The 27014-nt window shown below is 53.6% G+C and overlaps 5 protein-coding genes across 5 annotated transcripts; 2 read left to right on the top strand and 3 right to left on the bottom strand.

Moving 5' to 3' along the window:
• Positions 1–71: 71 nt before the first annotated feature.
• Positions 72–6288, top strand: COCSUDRAFT_46779 (hypothetical protein; the record flags this gene model as incomplete). Its single annotated transcript, XM_005650079.1, has 20 exons — positions 72–331; positions 528–662; positions 1008–1223; positions 1359–1538; positions 1675–1839; positions 1944–1986; positions 2088–2236; positions 2419–2550; positions 2698–2848; positions 2999–3142; positions 3300–3430; positions 3563–3832; positions 4062–4257; positions 4388–4431; positions 4644–4754; positions 4861–5022; positions 5173–5308; positions 5427–5558; positions 5688–5818; positions 6016–6288. The coding sequence occupies exons 1-20, from the start codon at positions 164–166 to the stop codon at positions 6286–6288; spliced, it is 3069 nt and encodes a 1022-aa protein (XP_005650136.1). The 5' UTR covers positions 72–163.
• Positions 6289–6631: 343 nt separating this feature from the next.
• COCSUDRAFT_65322 (hypothetical protein) lies at positions 6632–8613 on the bottom strand. Its single transcript, XM_005650078.1, has 4 exons — positions 8516–8613; positions 8284–8342; positions 7771–7912; positions 6632–7540 (listed from the first exon to the last, which is right to left on the bottom strand). The coding sequence occupies exons 3-4, from the start codon at positions 7910–7912 to the stop codon at positions 7329–7331; spliced, it is 354 nt and encodes a 117-aa protein (XP_005650135.1). The 5' UTR covers positions 8284–8342; positions 8516–8613; the 3' UTR covers positions 6632–7328.
• Positions 8614–9500: 887 nt separating this feature from the next.
• Positions 9501–13394, bottom strand: COCSUDRAFT_61787 (rhomboid-domain-containing protein; the record flags this gene model as incomplete). The annotated part of the gene is made up of 7 exons (XM_005650077.1): positions 9501–9632; positions 9913–10063; positions 12305–12467; positions 12568–12730; positions 12849–12998; positions 13106–13182; positions 13379–13394. 7 exons carry the CDS (start codon positions 13392–13394, stop codon positions 9501–9503), a joined length of 852 nt encoding a protein of 283 aa, XP_005650134.1.
• A 1536-nt stretch (positions 13395–14930) lies between these two features.
• COCSUDRAFT_52933 (hypothetical protein) lies at positions 14931–17855 on the bottom strand. Its single transcript, XM_005650076.1, has 7 exons — positions 17475–17855; positions 17270–17337; positions 16906–17139; positions 16599–16767; positions 16343–16466; positions 15273–16225; positions 14931–15122 (listed from the first exon to the last, which is right to left on the bottom strand). The coding sequence occupies exons 1-6, from the start codon at positions 17713–17715 to the stop codon at positions 16096–16098; spliced, it is 966 nt and encodes a 321-aa protein (XP_005650133.1). The 5' UTR covers positions 17716–17855; the 3' UTR covers positions 14931–15122; positions 15273–16095.
• Positions 17856–18549: 694 nt separating this feature from the next.
• Positions 18550–26895, top strand: COCSUDRAFT_46777 (P-loop containing nucleoside triphosphate hydrolase protein; the record flags this gene model as incomplete). Its single annotated transcript, XM_005650075.1, has 19 exons — positions 18550–18608; positions 19029–19230; positions 19391–19518; positions 19639–19737; positions 19905–20076; positions 20236–20455; positions 20557–20684; positions 21011–21185; positions 21375–21565; positions 21726–21999; positions 22161–22324; positions 22460–22626; positions 23835–24009; positions 24361–24399; positions 24862–25008; positions 25135–25261; positions 25448–25687; positions 25860–26100; positions 26362–26895. 19 exons carry the CDS (start codon positions 18550–18552, stop codon positions 26525–26527), a joined length of 3114 nt encoding a protein of 1037 aa, XP_005650132.1. The 3' UTR covers positions 26528–26895.
• Between the last annotated feature and the right edge of the window lie 119 nt (positions 26896–27014).

Here is a 27014-nt window from a genome sequence, read left to right as displayed (position 1 = left end):
CTGCAATGCAGAACGTTCCCTCGTGGTCTTCAAACCGCTATTTTCTTGAAGGATTTCTAGAACATTTGAAGGTGCTTGGCGCAAGAGAGCATGCTGAAGGACTGGAAGATTGTGACGAAAGGTAGAAAAGGATTTATCAGGAGGACTCCTGTTTGAACACGGGATGTCTGGCTCTGAGGAGTTCGAGGGCAGTGTGCCACCTCTGGGCGACGATATTCCCGAAGAGGACTGGGATGCAGCAAATGCGGATGGAGCGACAGGAACGGAAGAAGATGATGGGGATCTCGAGAGTTATGACACCGAAGACGAGGATCCTCTTCCAGATGATGATGTGAGTCTTCTGGAAAATTCCTTAGCGCCAGAAGTAACCTTTGTGGGCCATAGACTTGATGGCCTCCTTGATTATTTGTACAATCAATGGCGCCATCCACAAGTGTTGCGCAGTGCATGTCAGCGCTTTTGCGGGTTCTGGAGCAGGGCCCATCACTGTATACAGCAACCTAAGTGCTTGGGTTGATCTATTGCAGCTGGGTGAGACGGATGCCGAGAAAGCAGAGATAGCACGCAAAGAACGTGAGCGCCTGCGCTCGCAAGCGAAGCATAAGAAGGATCAGCTCGAGAAGGTCAGGGATCTGCAGAATCAGGACACAGCCATCGGAGAGGTAAGCTGCTTTTCTCTTAACGGGTGTTTTGCCACACTTTTCTTTTTCCAGCACTTTTATAACGACGTTATGTTCCTGTTAATCAGTTGTTTCATCGCCTTCTTTAACGCCCTGCCTGTTGCCATGCTTGAACAGGAAGAAAGGGGCAGAAAGCGGCTTCAATTCCTCCTGAAACAGGCAGAGGTCTTCCAGCATTTTGCACCAGCTGCCAGCGAGAAAGAGAAGAAGTGTGGCCCTCCAGCTCTCCGAAGACCTGTGCTGCTTTCTTTATTGTTGCACTTCCTCTGTGTCTGTATGGTAAGAATGCGTTGACTGCTTGACAATTCCTTCCCCTCCTGCAGGAAGGGGAGGGGCAGGCATGGCGCCAAGTACACAGAGGAGATGGAGGATGCAGATCTGCTCAAGGATGAGGTGGGTGGCAGCGAACATGTGGCCCACCGCCTCATGCAGCAGCCCAGCGTCATCAAGCACGGCATCATGCGCGAGTACCAGATGCAGGGCCTCAACTGGCTCATCCACCTGTACGACAACGGCATCAACGGCATCCTGGCCGACGAAATGGTAGGCGCCCATCTGTGCTTGGTGTAAGTCTGCTCTAGTAGGAACCTACCATAACCCCTTGAAACATCCTTCACAGCTTGCGCAAGTTCATCAGACTGCATGGTGCTGTGGGTGAGACTGCTTTCATGGCTGCAGGGGCTGGGCAAGACGCTGCAGACCATCTCGCTGCTGGGATACCTGCAAGAGTACCGCGGCATCCACGGGCCTCACATGGTGATCGTGCCCAAGTCCACGCTGCACAACTGGATCAACGAGTTCCGCAAGTGGTGCCCCTCCATCCGCGCCGTCAAGTTCCATGGCAACCAGGAGGAGAGGGTGCGACCACTCTTCCTGCACTGATTTTGCTGGTACCAGATATTTGACTACTGTAAATGAGATTCCTGTGTCAGTAGGACACCGGCTGCAGGCTTTCCCTGCCCTCCCTGCTGACGCTGTTGCTGACCCCTGCCAGGCGTACCAGAGGGAGCAGACTGTTGCAGTGGGCAAGTTTGATGTGGTGGTGACCAGCTACGAGATGGTGATCAAGGAGAAGAACCACTTCAAGAAGTTCCACTGGCGCTACATCATCATTGATGAGGCCCACCGCATCAAGAACGAGAACTCCATCCTATCCCGGGTGAGCGCAATTCTGGCATGGTGACAGATTTTCTGCTTTCCTATTGCTCCGGTACCTTTGCCACCCGCATCTCGTGTACTCATTGCATGTGGCCACCTCTGCAGGTGGTGAGGACGTTCAAGACGAACTACAGGCTGCTCATCACAGGTAAATAACAGTTTAAAATTTTAAATGAGAACAAAGGCCGGATGCACTTTCTCCGTGCTTACGCTATGTCCGAAGGATGCTGAGAGCAAGGCTTTGCACAGGGACGCCTCTGCAGAACAACCTGCACGAGCTATGGGCGCTGCTCAACTTCCTGCTGCCGGAGGTGTTCTCCAGCGCTGAGAAGTTCGACGAGTGGTTCAACGTTCAGGACAAGGACTCCGAGGCCGAGGTGGTCAGCCAGCTGCACAAGGTGAGCAGCAGTACTCCATCAAGAACATCTTAACAACCGTTTCCAGTTGGTATCCCTCTCCCAGGGGCAGGTTCTTACGCGTTACTCACCCGTCGTGCATGAGTGTTTGACCGCGCATGAAGAAGCTTTTGGAAAACTTAGGTGTTGGGTGGATGAGCAGACTGCGTGGTGTTCAATGACAGGTGCTGCGGCCCTTCCTGCTGCGGCGGCTGAAGAGTGATGTGGAGAAGGGCCTGCCGCCCAAGAAGGAGACCATCCTCAAGATTGGCATGAGCGAGATGCAGAAGAAGTTCTACGCTGCACTCCTGCAGAAGGTCTGCTTCCGTGCTGCTCTTCTATTGCACCATGCATGATGTAATCTACAATGTATGACAATAAAACATGGAGTAAGTTCTTCCTAATCTCATGGCTCCTGCATGTGAGCAATGGCGTGTGTTCACTAGCAATTCATATCACCGCAGGACATTGACGCCATCAACGGAGGCGCGGACAGGTCTCGGCTGCTCAACATCGTGATGCAGCTGCGCAAGTGCTGCAATCACCCCTACCTGTTCCAGGGTGCCGAACCAGGGCCGCCCTACACAACGGGCGAGCACCTTGTCGAAAACTCAGGTGCAGATCTCTCCTCCTTTCCACTGTGGGTGCTGCATATCAACAGACTCTCTTCTGAGTGTGTTGCGATGCCAGCAGCCACTTCTGCACTTCTATTTACTGTAGGCTGGAGGGTTGTCCTGGTATAATATATCGCTTGTGCGCGAGCAGGGAAGCTGGTGCTGCTGGACAAGCTGCTGCCGAAGCTGCAGTCGCGCGACTCGCGTGTGCTGATCTTCAGCCAGATGACGCGTCTGCTGGACATCCTGGAGGACTACTGCCTCTACCGCGGCTACAAGTACTGCCGCATCGATGGTACATTACCTCTGCTTGTCACTCCTCCTGTGCTGAAGCCAGATATTCTGTGCAGAACACATCTCAGGGCAACCACCTGTCATATTTTGTGGTTGCCCATCAGGCCAGCTGTCTTCCAAAGCCTCTGCAAGCGCACTGAGGATGCATGCATGCACAGGTAACACCTCTGGAGAGGACCGCGAGTCGCAGATCGATGGCTTCAACGCAGAGGGCAGCGAGAAGTTCATCTTCCTGCTGTCCACGCGTGCCGGAGGCCTCGGCATCAACCTCTACACCGCAGACATTGTGGTGCGCAGTTGACCTGACTTTAATTTCAAGTTCAGTTGTCATGTCATCGATTGATGTCTTGTCGAGCGCGTCCTATCACACGCAGGGTCCTCCTGAAAGACGCCTGGGTGAGACACGGGGACTGCTGCGCAGGTGCTGTTCGACTCGGACTGGAACCCGCAGATGGATCTGCAGGCCATGGACCGCGCGCATCGCATCGGGCAGAAGAAGGAGGTGCAGGTGTTCCGGTTCTGCGTGGAGAACAGCATCGAGGAGAAGGTGATCGAGAAGGCCTACAAAAAGCTGCGCCTGGACGCGCTGGTCATCCAGCAGGGGCGCCTCACCGAGAACACCAAGACTGTCAACAAGGATGACCTCCTCTCCATGGTCCGCTACGGCGCTGAAATGGTCTTCTCCTCCGAGGTGTGCTGCTGCTTCCCAACAACATTTTAGCCTCCCTGCAACCGCTCCCCATTCCTCATGCGCAGATGTCCCCTGTAGTGGATGTGTCGGTCCGGCTTGCCCACAACATGCAGCGTTGTGCGTCAGGACTTCATGGGCATGCTGACTCAGTAAAGGGGCGCTTTTGACAATTGCACTGCGGTGATGGGATTTGTCAGCATCTGACACCAGGGTGCATGTGCGCGCACAGGCGGCCAACATCACGGACCAGGACATCGACGCCATCATCCAGAAGGGTATGCGCGCTACGAATGAGCTGAACGAGAAGATGAAGCAGTACACGGAAAACGCAAAGGCCTTCACGCTGGACGGCGGCTTCAACGCCTACGAGTACAAGGACGAGGATGACGTCCCTGAAGAGCTCCCCAACTTCAAGCAGCTTGCCGGTATCTCCGCGCGCTCCTTTTGATTCTCATAATGCCAACTAGTATAGTGCTGGACAGTCACCAAGTCTGGCAGATCTTCGTCTTGCATTGCGGGATTGGGAGCTAAGATCTGTGGTTGCTCGGCGGGCAGGCTCCAACTGGATCGACCCGCCCAAGCGCGAGCGCAAGCGCGTGGTCAACTACGCGGAGAATGAGTACTTCCGGCAGGCCATGAAATCCGGCACCGGGCCGCGCGCATCAGGCCTGCGCCTGCCGAAGATGCCCCAGCTGCAGGCGCGGTCCTGACATGTGTCTGCGCGCCTTCACTGCATGCCATGCCCTCACTTGCACATGCAAATCGTGCTTCCAGCAGGTGGGTCTGCTGACACCAGTTTGCACTGCTGCAGGACTTCCAGTTCTTCAACGTGCCGCGTCTGACAGAGATCTTTGACAAGGAGCAGGCATACGAGCTGTTCAAGCACGCGCAGTCCCAGAAGGAGACCGCTGCTCGAGCGCAGGTGTGTCTGCTGGGGTCTTTCTGAGCAGTCTAGCTTGAATCGACAGCTTGTTGCAACGCCATTGGGCGTGCATAGTTGTGAAACGCATTGTCATGCACTGGTGCAGGGAGCGTCGGAAGATGTGGTGCAGGCGCAGATAGCGCCCGCGCCGGACGATCCGCAGCCGCTGGGCGAGGAGGAGATCGAGGAGAAGGAGCAGCTGCTGTCCGAGGGCTTCTCCAACTGGAACCGCCGCGACTTCAACGCCTTTGTGCGCGCCTGCGAGAAGGTGCTCCTCCGTGCTGCCCTGGCCTTCATCACTTGTGAGATGAGGAGCACACTGCTTGAAGGCTTGTGATGGTGAAAGTGAGTATCTCTGCCTTCTGTGGAGGCTTGCATGATTGCATGGCTCTGAATACGAACGTGTATGTTGCTGCAGTACGGGCGGAATTCGCTGGCGGAGATCACGCGGGAGGTGGACGGCAAGACCGAGGAGGAGGTCAGCACCTACAGCAAGACCTTCTGGAAGCGCTACAAGGAGCTGTCCGACTGGGAGCGTGTCATCAAGAACATCGGTGCGCGTTGCAGCTCACTGTGCTTGTGCCTTTGCAGCCAGTCATGCTTTACTTACACACTGTTTGCCAGTCTCTGAGTGGGGAGGAGTGAGCTGAAGCACACATGTTGCACTGGCAGAGCGTGGAGAGCAGCGCATCCAGAGGCAGCAGGACATCATGACGGCCATCGCGGCCAAGATGGAGCGCTACAAGAACCCCTGGCAGGAGCTCAAGCTGCAGTACGGCGCCAACAAGGGCAAGGCCTACACAGGTGCGGCACAGGCGTCTTGACGTGGGATCCAGCAGCCATGTGCTACAACTGCCCACATTGCAGGTGTTCTAATACTAGGGCTCTTCTTGGTCACAATTTGGACTGATCTGAGTGGTGCGCGCTGTGCAGAGGAGGAGGACCGCTTCATCCTGTGCATGGTGCACAAGCTGGGCTATGGCGCCTGGGACGAGCTCAAGGCTGAGATCAGGCGCTCCTGGCGATTCCGCTTCGACTGGTTCTTCAAGTCCCGCATGCCCCAGGTTCCGATCTCAGCCTGCCAGAATTTTCCTCCTGATCAGTGACGCGTGAAGCTTCCTGCCGGGAACCTTGTCTCGCTCAGATAATACTTTACCACAGTACTATTGCTGAATCCCAGAGTGCTGCTGTAAGATGCCAGCAGAGGCTAGCACAAAAAAGTTCAAGCAGCTCAACATCATGTGTATCGGGTGTCTTGCAGGAGCTGGCGCGGCGGTGCGACACGCTGATCCGTCTGGTGGAAAAGGAGAATGAGGAGAACGAGGCGGCCGAGCGCGAGGAGCGCAAGAAGACAGGCGGCCCCGGCCGCAAGAGCGCTGCGTCGCGCGCTGCCACCGACGTCTCCGGCAGCGCCCCCGTGCGCAAGCGCCGCGCCTCAGGCGCCGCCGGAGGCCCCGCCACCAAGAAACGCTCGGCTGCCGGGGGCGTCTCTGCGGCCGCCACACCCACTCCGCCCCCTGGGGGAGACGAGTAGGCGCGTGCTCTTAGTTGAGCAGTGCTTGCAAGCCTGGCGCACTGTTGGAGCTCCACTCCTGTTGATGGAGTTGGGAGTTGCTGCTGACGGTGTACCGGGCAGTGCTGTGTGTTTGGCGGGCAGTTGCCGTTGCATCGAGCAGATTGGGGTCACTTGTTGTGCTGTGTACATTGTGTTTGATTGGCACCAAGACGAAAGAGAGGCTTGTGGTTTGGAACATCCCTCAAGAGCTGTGCCCCGCAGGCGCCACCTCTGGATCACTTTGGCATATCATACAATGTTTCTATAAAGATCAAACTTGGATTAGCCATGCTCAGGGTCCAGTGTGTTTGCTCAAACAAATGAACAGAATGTGACTCTTTACATGTACATTGTTCAGGACTGACTGGGTTGTGACACGCTGTTTACAAGCAAACAATTTACCAGCGCCCAGAATCATATTTGCTATCTAGTCCTGGAACTTGAAATCCCCCACATCAGTAGTCAGGAATGTCAATCGGTGGCGCCACCATTCATCCCATGATTAACAACCTTCAATTGCAATAACATTGAAAAGCTTGCATGTTGGTGACGATCTCTAGATCTCATGAGTGCAAGTCAGACGCCGTCCATGCATATGCCCCCCAAAATGGGCCACTAATGCACTGCCTGAGGTAATCCGCCTCTGAATAAATTTTAACACATCAATGAAATGTGTTTCCTTGCGCAACCTGATCAGTAGGTTACTGTTGAACGTCTTGACTGACTCAGAATTTGGAACGATCATATTTCTGATCTTATAAGGAAGTGCAGCAACCAAGAAGAAAATGACTTGTTTCGCCCATGAACACCTGCTGCAAATTAAGACAGAACTGAGCACAGCAGCAAGATCTCCAAATGCTCGCAGCATCCTTGCGACTGCATGGGTGCTCATTATGCACCACGCCTGCAGTGCTTAGGGATGCGTGAGCCACATTGGGACAAGCCGCCACACCAGACATCATCAGTGCAGCGGGGCAAAATAACTCTGTTAGTCAGACTGAGTTCATAAAGGCGCCACTCTAGGCAAGTAGCTTGCGGCCGTTGTTGTTGTTATTGTTGTTGGTGTTCTGACTGTTCACCAACAGGCCGCAGCCGGTGACAGGAGACAGCAAACCGCCGCAGCCACCGCCATTGTTGTTGTTATTGTTGTTGTTTGAGCCATATCCGTTGCCACCATTGTTGTTGTTGTTATTGTTATTGTTGTTGTTTTGGGTGTTTGCCAAGCTCCCACCTGCACGGGACATGACATCATTCGTCAAACGGAACAGCGTTTGCACTGAAGGTGCCTTGGGACTTCTGTGCTAGAAATGCACTGACTTCTGTGCATTTCTAGCAATGCGGCGACTGAACACAGGCATGTATGGCACCAGCATTGGTGCATGCTAGTATGTGTTGTGACATCAGCCTACAGCGCTAATCCAACTGTTACTCCGTAAGCAGAATGGCATTACAACCCCTCACCTACAACTGCGTTTGTAACCGGAGCCAGCAGCTGCTGCAGCTTTCGTGTTTGCGCCATGGACACTCCCTCAACAGCAATTCCATTGCTCACAACCAATGTGAGCAGGCCTACGATCACCAGGAGACGCCCGTAGCTGGCCATCTGCATACAAAGCCCAGATCTCAGAGACTGCAAATAACACCTGGATAAGTACTGCTGCATCGATGTACAAGGTTGTTCAAGAAAGCTTGATTTGAATCGGAGGAGGATTCTCTGGTGCGCTCATGCTTGGGACTCCATTAATGTCACTGGATCTCGACGGGAGCTTCCAAGCCAGACATTCCGAATAGGTAAAGATACGATCATTCGATGATTGACGGAACCACAGGTCAGTGTATTGGACAATACTGCTCCAGCTGAGCCAAGACTATATCCGGTACACATCGACACCTTGCGAAAAGTGGTGCCACTCGTGTATACCAGCCAAGAAGCGACCTTACTCTCGACAGTAAAATTACCAAGGCAACAAGTACCTGTGAATTCTCTAGATTAATCGTGCTCCCTTGTGAAACGGCGCGCTTTCCCGCTCTGCCTGCAAGGCCACAAGAGATCCAGGGATTAATTTTCAGGGCTTGTGTGATATCGCCGCACATTCGTGCAGCACAGCCTCAGGCACCCAAATGCCGAAGGATGCTAAAAGGGAGAATGAAAGGATGGGGATTGTGAAGATAGGGAAACCGGACGCTTGAGTGTTCGATGCCGCACCTTTTCAGGACGAATACACTTCGCTCAGTGGACACCAACCCGTTTGCAAATTTCCTTAGTGCAAATTCCCAATGAAGCTCTACGTGACTTAAGGAGTGATTGGGGAGCAAATTGGGTTATCAAGTTGGAGGAACGGTTGACGGTATCACTGCAAGCTGCTGCGAAGCTGTGACATGCGGCCTCCATTGCCAGCTGTCGTTTTAAAATCCGAGCAGGTCTATCTGTCCTCGTTGGCATGCACAGAAGGGGGAATGTCAGCTTGTACAGTATTCAGATCTTGGCGTCATGGACGATGCAATTGCGCTTGCGCTAAATTTTCAGGTTCAGTCATCTGCGGAGTCCCGCAGCCCAACGTTGTTAACAGCTGTATACATAGCGCTAGAGCCAAAGCCCAAACGGGCCCGCTCGCGACGCCGTCGGTCGCTGTTGTCTTCAGTGAAGTCACTTCAAAATTGAGGCCTCCTGGAAACTGCAGAAGTCCAACATCTACTTGCAGTATTTCAAGCGCAGACCGTCTGTACAGTTTTGTAATTAGTTGAGCTCAGAATATAGAATATGTATGCTCTGGTCCAGATGAAACCTCAGGCTTATTAGCAGGTATTGTGTTGATGCAGGAATGACATTGCAGGATCCTCCGGAGCACCCCACAAAAACAATACCCACAGACCACACGCGGCAATCTATGGTTGAACAGTTCAGAGTTGCAAGGTCATTATCATGAGCTGCCAGCTGCCGCAGTGATCACTGATCACTGCCAGCAGTCTTGGGCAAGACTGCTGGCAGACCACTTTCTGCATACCCCGCACGTCCTGGGTCCTTCTGGAACAAGCTGCCAAGCAATGCCGCATATGGAGCCAACCATGCCCTTGAACACAATGCCAGGCACTGGGGAGGCAGATGAATCTCCAGCCAACCTCAGGGCACCTGCTTGCGAAAGCTGGCAGCTTGCCGCGAGGTATGATACACAAGCCCTCGCAAAAGGCTCTCACAAGAATGACGATGCCATGTACTCTTCCATGGCGGATGGCGGCATGTACTGGGGCAGGGGAGGGGGCGGAGTGCCTTTCTGCAGCCGCTCAGGCCAACTCTCCACTGCTGAAACGCTGGCCACTTGCGCCTGCACCAAGTGCATAGCAGAGGCTTCAGATAGGACTGGCCACCTTTGCGGAGTTTATGATATGCATATAGCGACAGCAATTACATGAATATTCCGTGCGCTGCCATAAAAACTGCAGTACGCAATGATCGCCCTCCGAAGGTTTACTCTGCGGCACAATGATTACGTGGCACTGTCTGCCAGCCGCCTCTGCTTCCATTGACCTGTCAGGCAACCTCCTAATTGTCCTTGCAGCGCAATGGTATGATAGACTTCATAAAAAGAGACCACTTGAGCTCACCTTGAGGTCTTCAAGCCTGTCGCGGCTGAACACATTGAGCTCCACCTCTTTGCCGGCAGTCACGTCCAGGCCCCCAGTGGCCCACTCCAATTCCTCCACAGTCGACAGATCGCGCAGGTCAAACGAGGGGAAGTAATCATCGCTTGGCATCCTGCACAAAGAACACAATTGCTTCGTGGCCCCTGGTTGTACTCGGAGCAGAGTTTCTAGTCCAACAGTCACTGACTTGTTTGAAACTGGCGCATAAAAATGTCAAGACTGGCACAAGCAACTGGCATTGCGCACATTTGGTCAATGAGTTCGGCAGGCTCCAAAAGCTCCAGCTGAATGGGAAATCGGCAACGTGGCCCATAGAATATCTGCGGCACACATTGCAGTAGTAGACCACCTCACACCATGCACCACTGCTCACATGTTTCTCGTCCAGGCACTCTAGATTCAGGGGGAGGTGTATGCATCACCTTATGGACCCGCACTTTCACAGGTGAATCTAGCTCAAAATGTCCTCTCAGGGCTGCCCAAGCATCATCTGTGTTGATGACAGGCAACATCCTGCAGGATGCCAGACATATTTTAAGAGGGCGTGGCAAGAGATGGCTTTCAGTCTCCTGGCAGATTGGCGCCGCCTGTCTGAAATCAGTTGATGATTCAAGTTCCCAGGTGGCCTCACCCGTCATACTGGCCCCCAAGGTCCACTTTGATTCCATGATTGAAGTAGAGAGCACAGACGGTCCCCGAAAGTTCCATGCCCACGCGATAGTCATTCAAGGGACGCTGCAAGGCACAGCATGGGAGTCAGACAGATTACCACTGACCTTATCAATATCAAGACAGGCCTCCTCTCAGAAGGTAGTGCGGTGAAAGAAGGATGAAGAATCACACCCTGCCAGGACCCTCATGATTTGCAAATGCATACGTTGGTGCCACCTCCCTAGCCTTCCTCAGTATCTTGTCAGCTTGATTCCACCCACCTGCACAGTATCACACTCATTGAGGACTGCTACACGCTGTGCCAACAGTGGACAGACACACACGCTTCGCAACAGTGCCTATGTGCAGAGCATAAGGAGCAGCGCTTGCAAAGCTTGGCTCTCAGAAGGGGTCAGTGCCTACCCTCTGGCTCTGTGAACCAGTACAAGCTATCCTCAGGACTAATTTCTCCTGACAGCAGTCCTTCAACAAACGTGGTCTGCACGCGTTGCTCTAGAGGACCTAACTCTGGATCTGGTATCTGCCATTGAGGCCCCAGATTGATGAACTCCTTATTAAATTTGTCTAGTTCTTCATCGGCCATCTCCTTCCCCACGTTTGTAACCCTGCACAGCTGAAGACCTGCAGGGACAGATCTGGGAACGTTATGACAAGTTTTCAAAGAACGTTTTGGAGTGTAGAAATGTAGGATGGCAGGTGAAGGAACTCGACAACCTTGCTCAAAAGAGATGCGCTTCATTCCTTTTTGAACAAAGCAGAACTGATCAACCTTGGAAATTACATACCTTTCTGCAATCTTTGTATTGCTGGAATTATCTGACTAGGAAAAGCACCAGCGGGCCCGAAGGCAAGCCGCCCAGATATGCTGCAAGCTCCCTGTCGAGCTGCTGCGCTGTTGAGAGCCATCATCCTAGCTGTTTTACCAATCAGGATTAGCCACTTCAAAGATTTTACGTATTCAGGAATAGGGGAAAATTAGACTCTACATCAAAGAAATAAAGACCGGCAGTGAGACAGGTGCATGATCTTCCATGCCTAGGCGAGTTATGGACTGCCCAAAATTTTGCATGGGGGGGCCATTTCTGAATGAGGCGGGGTTCCGGTTTAAACTTACATGTTCTGTGAATGATGAAGGTGACCTCCTATGTAGTAAAGCTTGACTCTGGCACCCCAAGCCTCAGGATCATTAGGGCCCCCTAATGAGCCTGCAGGCCAGCTGCAGCTGGCCGAATGCCAGTGGCGCTCGCGCAGTCTACAGACAGCGCTGTTGCCTGTCTCCAAGTTGGCAGTTGGCATGTGCCAGAAGCCATGCCATTGATCAATGGCATGATCATGATTACCGTGATCATAACTGATGGCACTGCGTAGGAGGATATGACCTGCCGCAATTAATTAACGTGTTGCATTCTGGCAGGTTCAACCAGATTCAACCAAGTTCAGGCAGTAAGTCACATTGTGATTAGGCACTAGCCTAGGGTGAAGTGCACGTGCAGATCAAGTCGAGAATGAAAAAGTATGGCAAACACAGCGATTAAGAACAAGAACAATGTCAAAGTACGCAGCAAATGCATGCATGAGTATCATGCCCAGGAGTGACCACATTGCCAATTATGCTACCAGCTTTGCGAGGCCTGTTCTTGTCAAGATAACATCCCGCTTCTCCCAGAGACGGTGGCCATACTTTGTGTAAAAGATGCCAAACAGAGCGCCACCAAGGTGGCCAAAGTGATCCAGGTATCTCCAACCCAGCAACACTCCAGCCGCATCAAAGCACATGAGCAGTGGGAGCAGGTCCCCCAGCCGGATGGGGATGCCTGGCAGGAAGATGAAGGCCCCTTGGGCATCTGCAGCAGCAAACAGCGTCTCAGCTGACAAGCAATCCTACGAGAGCTTCAGAGCGTAATGCAGAGCTGATAAGTCGACAAAGACGAAGGAAGTCGGGACCTGGATGCATGAGGGCTGTGGCAGCAAAGCAGGCATAGACCGCTCCGGAGGCCCCCAGGCTGCGTCCACCGGAGCCACGCCTCAGGCGTGCCAAGTACGCCGTCATTGAAGAGGCCAAACCGGCCGACAGGTAGAATGCCGCAAAGTGGTATGCGCCAAAATCCTGCTCGTGCATGGGATGCACCCACGTCAACCCATTGCCCGCAGAAAAATTGTTCTGCTTAGTCTGTACATTTCCTGTCAGGGCTTAGTTGTTCAGGCGCATGCTGACATCATCATACCTCTGCAACAACAGAGCCAAAGCTGGAGAGCGCCAGCATATTGACGGCCAAGTGCAGCGTGCCAGCATGGCTGAAATTGGATGTCAGGAATGTCCACGGACGGGTTCTTAGGGGGGGCAGCTGCAGAACGGCATTCCTGAGCATGAATCCCTGCAAGCCACACACCACATCCCTGCCATTAGCATTTGCGCGGTGTAGGACTGCAGCAGACATTATCAGCTGAGCTCAGGTGACCTTCAGGTTACGGCACAGCGCACCTGCAGGGCGGGTATTCTCCACAAGAGCGACACGCCCACATTTGCGGCAATGATTGAGTACAGCACCCTTTTGGTGTCTGGCAGAGATTCCCAGCGCTGCCTCACTTCGAGATATGTGGGCACCAAGCTATCCGGTACCCAGGATGGCGCTCCACGCTTCCTGGTCCTCGGCCTTCGAGCTTCCTTTCTCTGCTTGAGGTCGAGCAGCGCAAATGCTGTAAATATTCCAGCAGATGTTCCTGTGCAGGTGATCAGGGGTCCCCAGAAGTTCACCCTGCTTCCTCCACATATCCTGTGAGGAAGGAAACGTTTTGATGCAGATCTTGACAGCAGATTTGCGATCCAATCAAATGTACGGGGTCAGCATCGGACTCACTTGCTTGGAGGTCTCCACTGGATTGGCCGGGTAGAAATGAACCGCTGTCCAATGTTTGGCAACAGGTGGGAATCGCGTTGGTTGAGCTGGCGGACGACCCTCGCTACACATCCCTTCAAAAACATCCTGTCTCAATCGATCAGAAATCGATGCAAATGTAAAATTCGCATCTCAAATGCGGCAGCGTGTCTGCAACCAATGCATGCCTTGCGTTACACCTGTTCCCCAGAATGGTGCTTCAAGGAGTCACCACTGGCACCTAATATCATCACTGTGACAAGATCTGAGATCGTACGCGAATGTCAGGATTGAAACATGAGAAGAAGAACGTAATATAATCGGGGAGAGGCCCCTGAAGAAGATGTCCAGTCATCTGCTTTGATTAGGGCCTGCCACGCTTATAATATGTCACGATTGGCGTGAAAGAGCTGTAAAGCGGGAAAGAAAGGTGTTCCTGTCCTTCAAAGCTTGCAGTGGCGTTTGCTCCTGCGCCGTTTATCGTCCCGCAAGGGCAGCAGGGTGTCACAGATTGAAACCTGCTGAGCTCCTGCTGTGCGCTTCGCTCTGAGCCTTCTTCTGGTCTGCAGGTATGCACATTACCTCTTTTGCTGTTCAAGTTTCTTCGTAGACCTCCATTATCAGCAGTTTCACGTTCTTCATGGTGTCACTGCAATGTGAGCTCCAAGGAATCCTCGGTCCCAAATTATAACCCAGAGGTTGCAGTGTTTATGCAACTTTGCAGCTTCTGCACGCTTGCGCATAAGAAGAGTCGTTATAGGGCGTCTTAACTTGCTGTACGCCAGCGCCCTTTGCTGGCTTACATTGGCGCACGGCACATATCATGTTGTGTACACCCAGGTGCCCAGAAGTGCTGTTCGTGTGATAACTCTTGTCACGCAAGTGCTGCACCAGACAACCATGGCATCCACGGTGCTGAATGCGACGCTTGGCACAGCGCTTGTTGGCCTTGGCTCTCTCCTGCCAAGCCAAGGAGCATTTATGACGAGCGCAAGCCTGCTCACCACCAGGTCTGGCTGGACCACTTACATGTTGCTTTATCTATCCAGCATTCACCTGTTTGATGCGAATGCCATTGCCAAAACCTTCTCATCCTCTCACCAATTTGCCTGCTATTTGTGCAGGCCACAGCAGGAAAGAGTGCGCAGGACGTCAGGGCCAGTGGTGGGATCCTTGAACACGGGCGCTCTAGAGGTTGGATGCTTGGGACCCGTAGAGGCCATTGCTGGGCCTGTCACTGGACTGGCCAGCAGCCCACCCAGGTAAACCCCTCCTCCCTCCCCAGATCGCCAGCACCTTCGGTTGGTACAGCTATTGCTTGCATCTTGCACAACCTTACCAAGGAGCCTTATGCTGGCGTGCAGGACATTTGTGAGCACGCGGCGCGTACTTGCTCCCACACACTGCCTGTCAAAGGCGCGGCGCGGCCGCAGGCGACCCGGCTCTGGGGATAACGATGAGCAGGATGACGACTACGGTGATGGTGGCAGCAATGATGGGAACGGGGGTTTTGGGGGGGACTCAGGGGGCGGGGACTGGGACGATGGCGAAGACCAGCATGGCAGGCACCTGTTTGAGTCCGTGTGGTTGTGGCAAGCACTGTGCTTCTGTAGCTTCCTGCAGGTGTGCTCACCCCCTTGCATTGCCTCGCCCACTTTCTGTGTTGCACAACAGGAAAGTCAGTCCCTGGCCTGATTACATACTGTAGCCGTGGCCAGGCATTGGAGTAGTGGGTCTACAGGACAATTCACATTATTTGGGGTTTGTGCGCAGGCTGTACATTACATAGCAACAGGATCCAAGTCCGGCGAAGCTGCCCAAGTTGGCGCTCTGGCATCACTGACTCACAGCTTCTACAATACCAAACACAACCAATCTGCCTGCCGTGCGTAGCTGCTGACTGTCCTTCAAGGGATGTGGTCGTCACAAGTTGTGGTATTTCACAGATGAATACATCGGGGAAGAAAACCCTGTGACAAGTGCTCTTATGTTGTATATTACCTGGATGTCTGTTATCGAGGAGACCTGCGTAGGAATAAGGAGGGGTGTATATAGCGAGGCAAATTGCAATGGTGTCAGCAGGTCTTCCTGGTGAGGAGGTCAATAGAGATGTTGAGAGCTGGCCAGTGGGACAGGCGGCCAGCCACTACTGACTTTCTTGAACAATAGGGACATTTGCCGATGTTTGATGGGGTGCACAGCAGTTTTGATCATGTGAGAAATCTTGTGAAATTTGCTAGCTTCTTACTGCAACTGTAATTTACATGAGGGCACTATGTGAGGATCCTAGGATGCTGTGACCCATTGAATTTTCTTACATTTATGCAGTTATGTCATGGGCCCATGTTCATGCTAGCTGATTAGGCACCCATTTTCTGGCTGAGTTCCAGCCTGATGCCATGTAAGCACTACAGCTATTAATATCAGCACGATCAATCCCATGACGTCACCGTGCGCCTCCCAAAGAGTTGCAATTAATCTTCACATAACACGTCTTCATGGAAACAAATCATTTGGGCCGCCACAGCACCAACTTCAACTGTGCACCTGCATCATACAGCTGCGACTGCAAATGCTTGAGCTTGCAAGCTTTAGATCACCGATACCTCTTGCTTGCAATCTGTGCGTACTCCCCACCCATCAAGAGCAGAATCTCCTTCCAAAGGGGCACTGGCAGCTTCAGACACTGCTTGAGCACAAGGGATCTTGAGCATGCAGCAGTGTACCTGCGCAGCAAGTCCATCACTGGTGCTTCGCGTTTACTGTCAGGAGGTGCATGCAATGTTTGTTATTGCATGGCAGGGTGTCTGCTCTGAAGTGCTGCAGGAGCAGCAAAATCTCACCAGTAACCTTGCTCGATCTCTTGCGCTAGCTGCCCTGGCTTCCACTGCATCTGGCCAGAGAAGAAGCGGAACTTGCCCTTGTCCAAGCTGCCTTCCAGGATTTCCCGGCTGGCCTGTTGCAGACCTGATTAGAATAAACTGAACTTCAAATCGGAGAACCTCTTCTGTGAGAGAGAAAGAGACAGGCACTTTGTATGGATTTCTTCAACAATTGCGTAGATACTTGCGCGAGATGTTGACAAGATCTGCCACGCACCACCAGTGTAAATGCCAGGAGTGATCTCTTTGCTCCCTTCCAGATGGCCCTGGCCATGGATTAGAGTGACCGGTTGCCGCGCAATTCGATTTGGAGGATAGAAGGCTCCCAGATACACTTGGCAGTCAGCAAATGCCCCTTGTATCAGCTTTGCACTGCTGTCATCCATCTGCGGGCATGCACAGGAACCTCACCAATGCCATCTCTTTGACTACCTTGTAATCGATAATGTAGATCCATACTGAACAACCACAGTTGGCATGGCGCACTGGCTGCGCAGGAGATTCGCAAGAAACTGAGTGCATGCCTGTACGGAAGAGTAGCCCCAGGAGAGCAGATCGCCCACTGTGGCAGATGCCGGTCTGTTGAGGATCAGCCCTACACTGCCCGAGGGGCCGTGCTCCACCAGGAAAATTACTAGCTGCCACAGTCGGCCGTCTCCGGTCTTTTCCGGTATGTGAGGTTGAGCAATTAAAAGGCCCCCAATCTCTGGTAGCTCGGTCTCGTGTGCCCATATGCTCTCTTGAGCTAGCTTCCGGTCCTACTTGAGGCACACAGGTGCGCTTTACTGTGCATGGGCCATTAGTGCAGTCAGACCACCTGCTTCGATAGGCAATGCAAAATAAGGTGCAATCTGGCTCAGTATTCATGAAAGTAACAAGCTGCAGCACCTGCTCCTGCAGAAGGTGCAAATTTTCTTGCACCCATCGAGTTGACCAGATGTCTTGTCCTTCACCGGCTGCATGAGGAACCAGAATGTGTCAGAAAGTGCCAGTCATTTGAATTGAAGTCAAACGGATGTCCTCGCTACATTCTTGTCTGCATCGATCCTGCACCCCATCAATGAACTCTTGTCATATCAGCATCGAGGCTCACCCTGCTCTGCACTGATGAGAGACGCTCTGAACGCCTTCCAATCACCAAACACCTTTCCATCACCCTCATCCGAATCCTGACTCTTATCTGAGTCATCTATGGAAGCTTTGCAGTGCTGATATCGGTGGCTTGACACCTTCGAGTGCCGAATGAGAGGCACAAACCCACGAAAACTCGCAGATCCGCTTATTCTAGATTGTGGCAGACAATAATTTGCTTTACCATGCAAAAACATTATCATCGAGCTTGCAGGATTCCTGCCAGCAAACTCAGAGACTGAAAAAGGGTGGAGATATGCCACTTTCCCTCACAGTCTATCTGCCATCACATAAAGGATTGAAAGGGAGCACAATAGCTCCAATGCCACACATATAGGTATAGAGTGCAGTTGTATCGCGGAGATCCGCCGATAATCGTCCCCAAGCTTGCTTCTTGGACAAGGTCCTGTTTTGGCCATGCATGCCAGATCAACTGAATTCAGGCAAAAACTGCCGATCTGGGTCAAAAAGTATTCGAAGTAGACACGAACTGTGTGTATGATTGTACACTCTCTTCCGGAGTTCTATCCGCAAGGTGCAGTGTCTTCATGCAGGCTGTCTAGTCCTTCTTCGATACGAAGCTGCTCAACCCTTGCAGTCCCCACTGCAGACGAAAACTCTAAAGGTTGGAAGTCAGTTTAAAATGCGTTGTTTCGAAACTTTACTTCTGTGCCAACATGTGGTACAGAAATCATACCTCGACTGGAACGATCGGAAAACATCCACTCTACATGTGACATCAGGCCTTGTACTTCTTGGCATCTCTTGAGTCCTGACATCTAGCAATATTGTAACAGGAAGTATGATCAACACCGGTATTTGTTACTGTTTTATTCTTCCTTGCTGCTTACTGACTTCAGCTTCTCTGTTGTTCAGGGAGGAGTAGATGCGCGCAGCACTGCTGCGCACTTCTGCTGTAGTGGGCCAGGATCTCTTTAGGGTGCACAAGAAAGCAATTATGCTTCCGCGCGTCCATGCATCTCCTGCTTCGGCAGTGAGACAGAAAAACCACGCTTGTACACAGCACGTCTGCAGATATGCATCCCTCCCGGCTCTTTCGCCAGGGAGCAAAGTCTTTGCCCTTCCTCAAGAACGGGTAAGTTGCAATGCTGCGCAACTCTCAGGCATGCTTGATTAGCCAGTCATGAAAGCCTGACAGACCGTTGCCTAACTTGCAGGTAAAAGCAAGGTGGCACGCCACCTGCACATGGGCGTACAGAGGGATAATACCGAGAGAAGCAGAGGGAAGCTTATCACCTTCACCTCGCGTGAAAAGCTCACCAGAGTCTTTGAATGCTGAAAGGCCAGCAACTGATGGTACTCCAGGAGGGGAACCCACTGCATCCATTTCTGGCCGTCCCACCTCGGCAAGACCTTACATCACAAGGCTCAAAATCAGGTGACCTCCGCAAAGCAAGTCACTGTCTTCACACTGCCAAATTACACAGGTGTGCGCGTGTCCAATATGTTCTGTCATATTAGTATACCTGCCAAAGTGTGGCCTCTCGTTTTGCAGGAATTTTGCGCTGGTGGCGGAGGAGACAGTGGAGCTGAGGCCGGGCCTGAATGTGGTGACTGGGGAGAGTGGAGCAGGCAAGTCGGTCCTGGTGACAGCGCTGGGGCAGCTGCTGGGTTTCCCTGCCGTTGACAACTGCATCCGGCCGCCTGCGTCCTGTGCCTCAGTGGAGGGCAGCGTGCACCTCCCTGCTTCTTCCGTGGTGCGCACCGAGGCTGGTATATCGACATGTATTCTGTGCTTTGCACAGCCTTTGTACTGCACGTTTCAGAAAATTTCCCAGGATACCAGGCTGCAGATTACAGGATTGCATAATTGTGAGGGCACAGATTGCTATTGCACATGGGCTTGCGTTTGCGCAGAGGTCTGTACAGTCGTTGCTCACTAGGATGGGTCTTCCCTCGCGCATTCTGGACAGTGGAGGGGACAGCGCTCAGGAGCTGATATTGAAACGTGAGGTTGTCCATGCGGACAAAGGAGTGCGAAGCAGGTGTGCTGACTTCATATCCACCATCTGGTGCTCTCCTGTGACATGCGCCACACTGTGCTGCTGAGTTCCACTAGACAGCCGCTGGGGCTGAAGGCAGCCGTGTTATTTGTTTTGCTGCAGGTGTTCTGTGAATGGCGTGTCCACTTCACTGCGCGTGCTTAGGGAGTTGGGTGCGGCCTTGGTGGATGTCAATGGCCAGCATGCTGCCCAGACGCTGCGGTACACCCACCCTCCTAACCTACCTGACACCAACAGATGTTTGGAGAACAGTGTGAGCAGCATAAAAGGCGCCACTGGCACAGAAGCTGTCTTCCTTGGATATGCGGCATGAGCAGGACATCCCCATTCTCATCAGCAAGCGTCAATTGGTAATGTGCATTTTGCAGGGATCCTGACACGCAGCTAGCGCTGCTGGACCGCATTGCAAGCACGGGTGCGGCCGTGGCGCGGTACGGGCAGAAGCTGGAGGAGCTACGGGGCCTCGCGCAGCAGGTGACGGCCATTGATGCGCTGGGCACTAAGGAGCAGCGCGAGCAGCTGCAGGACCTTATGGACCAGGTACACATCCCCAGCACCCCCTGCAGGCCCACCACGTTGTAGTACACTCTGCTAGCATCTGGCAGGGCTCTTGCCAAGTCCTGCAGGCCACTGCATGTGTTTGCGTGCGCCTGGATAAGCCGTTGCGTTCAAAGGAAGTGAGGAGCTGCCTGCGCGCAGGTGAGGGAGGCTGAGGTGGAGACGGGAGAGGAGGCGGTGTTGCGGCAGCGGCTGCGACAGATGGAGGCGCGGCAGGCGAGCGTGCAGCGCTGCGGCATCGTGCGCACGGGCCTCCTGGGCGACGACGGCTCCGGGGGCGTGCAGGAGGGGCTGCGCTCCGTGCAGACGCAGCTCAATGCCGTCCTGGCCGACGAGGAAGCCTACGCCGCCGTCCGCGCCGGTACCACTCCCTTGTCAAGTTTCACTGTAATGGTCAGATTCGTTCTTTCTTCACTTTGCATAGCATCAAGAGTTGTCACGAGTAGCGTATGTATGGTGCAGACAGCAAGGATGAGGGGAGCGGGTCTATCGACGAGGAGGAGGATGCGAGGGAGGGGGTGGCGCTGATGGAGGGCGCTCTGGAAGAGCTGGAGCAGGCCCGCGACCTGCTGGCCTCCATGGAGCAGAAGGTGCGCGATTGCAAAGCTGCTGCAATTGATCTGACATTCTGGGAAGCTATGAGCGCCCAGCAAATGAACATTCTGTTGGCCACCCCTGAATAGACACAAACAGATGGTGGGGCGCTTGCCTCCAGTTATGGTCAAGGCTGTGATTGATCCTAACGAGCGCCGTCGCCATAATTAATGCTCTTTTTGTGTTCCTCTGGTCAGCAGGAACCAGATGATCCCTGGATGGGGCACCCTTACACAGCATGCATAGCAGGGTTGTGTGAAAGACAGGCCTGGCTCGGGCAAGAAGGCGCTCTTAATGAAGGGATTTTGTGAGGTCCTGGTAGGTGGGCGACTATGCGATGCGCTTCCGCTTCCTGCAGCTGGAGCACAACGAGGTGAGCCAGCGTCTGGCAGTGCTGGACCGCCTGTTCAAGCAACATGACTGCTCCTCCTCTGATGCGCTGTTGGAAGTTGCCGCCAAAGCAGAGGCCGACCTGGACCGCTGGTTTCAGATGGAAGGTGCCATCTCAACACTGCCCTACAAGCACCTTTACCAAGCCTGTCACTGGAGGACTCCTCTCAGTTCTATTGTTCCTCGAAATTCTATACAAGTAATTACAGTGACATCATCTGGGATAAAAGAGTTCATGCTTTTATTCCCTTGGGCACACCTTGGCCCTTTTTAACAGCAACTGTTCCCATGCGCAGGGAAGCGGGAGGAGATTGAGAGAACACTACGACGGATGAAGCAGGAGCTGGCTGCAGAGGGCACAGTGCTCAGCAAACGGCGGCGGGCAGCCGCCGGGCAGCTGCGCGTCGCCGTGGAGAGCTGCCTAGCAGACCTGGCCATGGCCGGATCGCGCTTTGATGTGCGCATCGGCTGGGAGCCTTACGCCAAGGTGCGCCACCAGGCCCCTGAGTGTCTGCGATACCTTCGTCAAGAGCTGTGTCTCTAATCATGGATTTTAGTCATGTCTGCATTGCGGCATGTGAATTCCTGCTGTTGGAGAACCAATCTTGGATGTGTCTGAAAGTGGCGGCTGCATGTGCTCGGCGCAGGGCTTGCACGTGCCCGTGGAGCTGGCAGGGGAGGTGTACGAGGCGGGCAACCAGGGGTACAGGGTGCGGCGCAGCGGCCTGGACGCGGTCGAGTTCCTGCTGGCTGCCGGGCCGGCCGAGCCGCTGAGGCCGCTGGGCGCAGTGGCGTCGGGCGGAGAGAGTGCGCGAGTCATGTTTGCGCTCAAAGCCGCGCCCGCCATTGCGGCTGCTTCCGAAAGCGACGATAGCAGTCCTGCACAGGAGCGGGGTGCAGGCGCAGGGCTTCAATCAGAAGGTCCGCACTGATGTTTCCAGCTGAGTGCAGAGCGCTCTTTGGGTGAAGTTCTTGCTTCTAGTAGTGGGTCAGTCCTGCTCCTAGCTTGCTGCTGCTAAGGGTTGGACATCAATCTGCAAACTGATTTCTTCCTAAAACATGTGAGTTGTGGATGTCTGCAGGTGATTTTGGGACAGACGGGGCGTCTGTGATGATCTTGGATGAGTTGGACTCGGGCGTAGGAAGCCGGCTGGGCGGCCCGGTCGGGCAGATGCTGCGGCGCATGTCGGACTCTAGCGGCACGAGCGCCGCATCCCAGATCATATGCGTCTCCCATCTACCTCAGGTACCACCTCATTCACCGTTGGTGCTGATTACAGAGACGGGGTAGATGTGATCATTGCCCTGAGCCGTCACTGACATCTTGACATACCATATACTGCAGTGGTGCAAGCTGATGTGTGCGCGGTTGTGTTGGCAGGTGGCAGCGCAGGCGGAGCACCACATTGTTGTGCGAAAGGCGGTAGATGCGGAGGGGCGCGCACTGACGCGATTTGCAGTGCTGACAGAGGAGGCGGAGCGCGCGGAAGAGGTGGGAGCCATGCTGGGACTGGGCACCTCCGAGGCTCTGCAGATGATGCAGGCAGCGTCCGCATCGTTCGGCTGATACCTCCAGAACAGGGCTTGAACAATACCTGCCCTGGTGGCATGCACATCAGTGCACAGTTGTATCTGTCTGTCTATTTTTGTTGCAAGGGCTGCCACCGTTGATGTGGCGCCCATGAAGCTGTAGTAATGTAGTGCTTTGTTTTCCAGTATTTGGCGCGGGTCCACTTGACCTTCAGAGCGGCCAGTGCCTTCACAATAACCTGGAGATTGCGCCATGGACTAGTACATGTAGAGAGTCGTGGGCCGCCATTAGGGTTCCCATGGAAACGTAGATCATGGAAAGACTGGCGAGGAAATTCTGCAATCGACATGATGTCTCTGTATCTCTGTTGAAGTGTTTGAAAGGAATCTGCTTAAGGGAAGTACCTGCTACGTTGTAGACGTAGGATCTGTGAAGAGGCCAGCAGCTGAGCTGTCATTGCTTACTCTGCACTGTAGCTTATGAGGGCAGGCATACCGGTATCTGTTTGCAACACCAGCCAACTGTTCAGCACTGACCCGTTGGCGTTTAAGTGTTGATTAATATGCTTTTTGGTTGCATGTGTATGCATGTGAGCCGGTCACTCCTCCAACACTGCCATTTGCGGCAAATGATTTGCCATTTGGCCTAGGCCTGCGGCAGGCTGCTAGCTGCGGATATATAGCCCGGTGACGCGTCGCTGAATAGGTTCCTCCAGGGCACCTGATAACCATCTCCCTTTACATTGGGATGCGTGCATGGGCTCAATTCTCAGCATTTTAGTGGCATGCATGATGGCAGCTTGATATCATCGATGGCAGTCAAGGATACTGCATCCAAGATAGGCAAGGGTCACATCTTCACTCCCTAGAACATTGGCTCAGAACTCGAGAAGAAAGAGATAGTTAAATCCATAGAACACAGTACCGTTCGTCAGGAATAGATATCACTGACTGGACTCCTACATAAGAAACCCAAGTAGCTGAAGACAGGTTGTGTAGGCTGTGAAAACGATAGCGTTGCAAGGTGCAACAACGAGAAAAAGAGTGCATTTCGAAGGAATTAGAAGTACGCCTGACACATCTCAACGACGATTTTGATCTCCAAGGTGTTATACTTCATCCGTACGAGCAGCGATGCCCAGAAGTAATGTCTCAGAGGAGGGTTCAGAGGTTGATAGAGGATCTGTATGTTCTACTATTGCATCGACCACTTCTCTTTCGTCAAGGATTGCATGTCTAGCGCTAGACTTCGAGGACAAGTTCCGCCATGCGCACCATGATCCTGCAGACTTTCCTCCCGTCTCTGAGGGAGAGGAAGGCACTGAGAGCGAGGAGGAAGCCATTGAAATCACTGAAGACCAGCTGATGCAAGAGCTTGACAGCATGGAACCCTCCCTCCAGGTGCTCCCTTGGCAAACCCAGTATCCTTAAGCTGTGTGTACTGTCAGTGTTCAAAATACTCACATGATATAGGTTGTGCTTAGTTACTCACGTGATGTTGATGCAGGTCTGCTCAAGACTTTTCCGAGACCTGGGAGGGGAGACACCAGCCTTGAAGCGGTTGACGTGGAGCGAAGTAGATGAGTTCCAACAGAAAGGGTGTGATTCATGCATTTGCCTTCCCACACAAGCAAGGAACCACCCTCTGCATACTTCAGACTGCATGAGCTGTTCTTCAGGCATGCAGATTTTGAGGTGATCAGTGCTGCAGGTATATCATCCTTGACAATTTCATTGGGAGGGACGTTGCAGCTAGAGCTCACAGCGAAGCTCTCTCCCTCCTCCGACAAGGTGCGGCCGATCATGTGCCTCCTACTGCTGTCTGGTGCACCTAGAATCTCAAAGGAGGGGACCTGCCGGTAAGAAACAGAGAACGATGTTGGCCCTTGCACAACGCAGGCCGCTTCCAGGAGGCATCGCGAATCGGAGTAGGCCACGGCAGAGAATTTACAGGTGCAGACTCCCTTTCTCACTTTCGCACTCAAATACCTTTTGCCGCCAGCTATGCTTTGTGAGGGACGCATGTGTAATATCTTGATGCCCTTGATGCAGATCGGACAGCGCGCGGTGATCACATCATGTGGCTGCACCCTGGAAAGGCCCCCGCCACATCCCCAGCCCTCACAGCCTACATCAACGCATTGCAGGCATGCACTGCACCCTCTCAACCGGCCTGAACCACATCCCTGCACCTAACATTTACGCCCAAAGGCCCTTGCAGCTCACCTGACCTGGACCCGTGGTCCACTACAGGAGCTGCAGGCGGACCTGCGGCGGGTCATGCACCTGAGGCAGCGCAGTGCAGAGTACCAGCTGTCGCACTACGCGCCCAACGGTGCACAGTATGTGCGCCACCGCGACGCCTTTCCCGATGATGGCAGCGAAGAGCAACAGCGACGGGTATGCGCCCTGCCCAACATGATCTGCCGAGGCTGCACTTTGACCAGTGCAGAGAGCTGTAGAAGTTCGCAATCTCCGCCGTCAATGGCCACCATTCGCCATTCGATTGCTTGGGTGGCCGCGCAGGTGACAGCTATCTTGTACGCCAACCCAACCTGGTGCCCGGCCGATGGGGGCAAGCTGCGCCTGTGGCCGCCCCGGGCCCTGGAGCCCTCGCCATCCCAGTCCTCTGCCAGGGCCGGCGCTCCCGCAGGTGCAGACCCCACAGTTGCTTGTACTGGACTATATCTCTGGAAGCTTGACCTGCAGACTCATGCTGGTGAGCAGTGAGATGGCGGGGCAATGGCATGCAATGGCATGCATGGCAAAGGAAGCAATTATTTCATGGAAATACAGTATGACATGAATCTTAACGCACTTCCGTGTGTGGCGATGGCAGGCCTTTCTCCGCGTGCGAGCCTGCGCCTGAGCGCCTCTCCCCGCAGCAATAACGGCGACCTGGCCAATGGCACTACACAGGGTGTTGGCAGCCCGTCTGGCAGCGGCCGGCTGATGCAGAACGGGCTCACGCAAAATGGCCTGTCGCCAGATGGCAAGCCCACAGCGAGTGGAAACCTGCTGGATCAGCCGCCACCTATGCTCAACGGACACCACCATGGGGGCCTGGCAAACAGAAATGGTAGCTCCCTCGTCCTAGATATACTATCTTGCTTGACTCTCTTTTTCGGCGGTGCCAAATCAAGGGCAACTGGCTACAACATGTTGAGGGACCTGTGACGGCTCTGTGTGTGTCAGTGAACCTCCCAGTGGTACAAGCATCTGCACCTGCTGACGCTTGCAGAACTGCGCAGGCTACCACGGACATGCGGCTGAGAATGGACGAGCAGCGTACAGCGACGCGGGCTCAGACACAGCCTCGGTGCAGTCAGAGCCCCCGAGCCTGCGGACGCCGCCGCACCCGCCGCGGCCGCCGGGCAGCATCGCCAGCAGCATGCTTGCAGAGGCCACTGAGGCCAGCGCGCTCGACAGTCTGGCCGACGGCGCAAGCAGCGTGGACGAAGGCTCGTTCGCAGACGGGATACGGGAAATCAGGTGCGCACTTGTTGTGCTAAGCGCATCTCTATGCCCCAGAAAAGCCGCAGCTTCCATTGCGGGCTGCTGATCTGACGAGGTGTGGGCTTTAAAGAAAATAAAGGATCATTCAGCAAAGCAGGCGTGCGGGACTGTCTGGTTCGAGGGTGGAAGCGCATTTCTTTGGAACACATATCGTCTTTTTGAGTGAGGAGCCAATTCGCGGTTGATTGCTGTCTACTGTGAGCGCTTTTTGACCAGTGGGTCTGCGTCTGCAAACAGGGAAGCAGAGGAGCCGGGTGCCAAGAGCACAGAGGTGGGCACGGAGCCGGTGGTGGATGTGGCGCCCCTGGCCGGGCGCCTGGTCTTGTTCCTGAGCGGGGCTGTGGAACACGCTGTGCTGCCCAACCTGTCCCAACGCATCGCCCTCACCGCCTGGTGTCAATAGCTGCACTGACCATGCCGCCCCTGTGGAGGGTTGGTTCCCTCGACTACACCTTAGCAGAGATGAGTGTGCCACGCCGTGCGCATTCCTTCCAATTGATAGCACAGTAGACTCTGGATATGGAGGCACAGTCATGAAGGCCAACTGATTGCTGAGGATGCAAAAGATTGTTGAGAAAGATAGTCTGTTAGAGTCTTGAGATCTCCCATCGTGGTCTGCTTGACAACTATATACCGTAGTATAGTACTAGTTGGTGGTGGCATGTGCAGATAGCTTACAGATTGCTTGATTAGCGAGCATCAGTGCTATAAGTATCTGACACTTTCCAATTGAAGTTATCTTGTTGATAAGTTGTAAGTTGCGCAACTTTCCGCATCAGCAAAGATATAGCAGAATACATCGATTCCCGTTACTGAGTTCTTCTAGATCTGTATCAGTTGACCCTCACATTTGCAATGAGAGTTCATGGCACAATCTACAGAATGCTCGT

Source organism: Coccomyxa subellipsoidea (assembly GCF_000258705.1).
Source record: "Coccomyxa subellipsoidea C-169, whole genome shotgun sequence".
NCBI classification, from domain to species: domain Eukaryota; kingdom Viridiplantae; phylum Chlorophyta; class Trebouxiophyceae; family Coccomyxaceae; genus Coccomyxa; species Coccomyxa subellipsoidea.
Note: the sequence above shows the minus strand (reverse complement) of the source record. Positions and strands in the feature narration are given on the sequence as shown.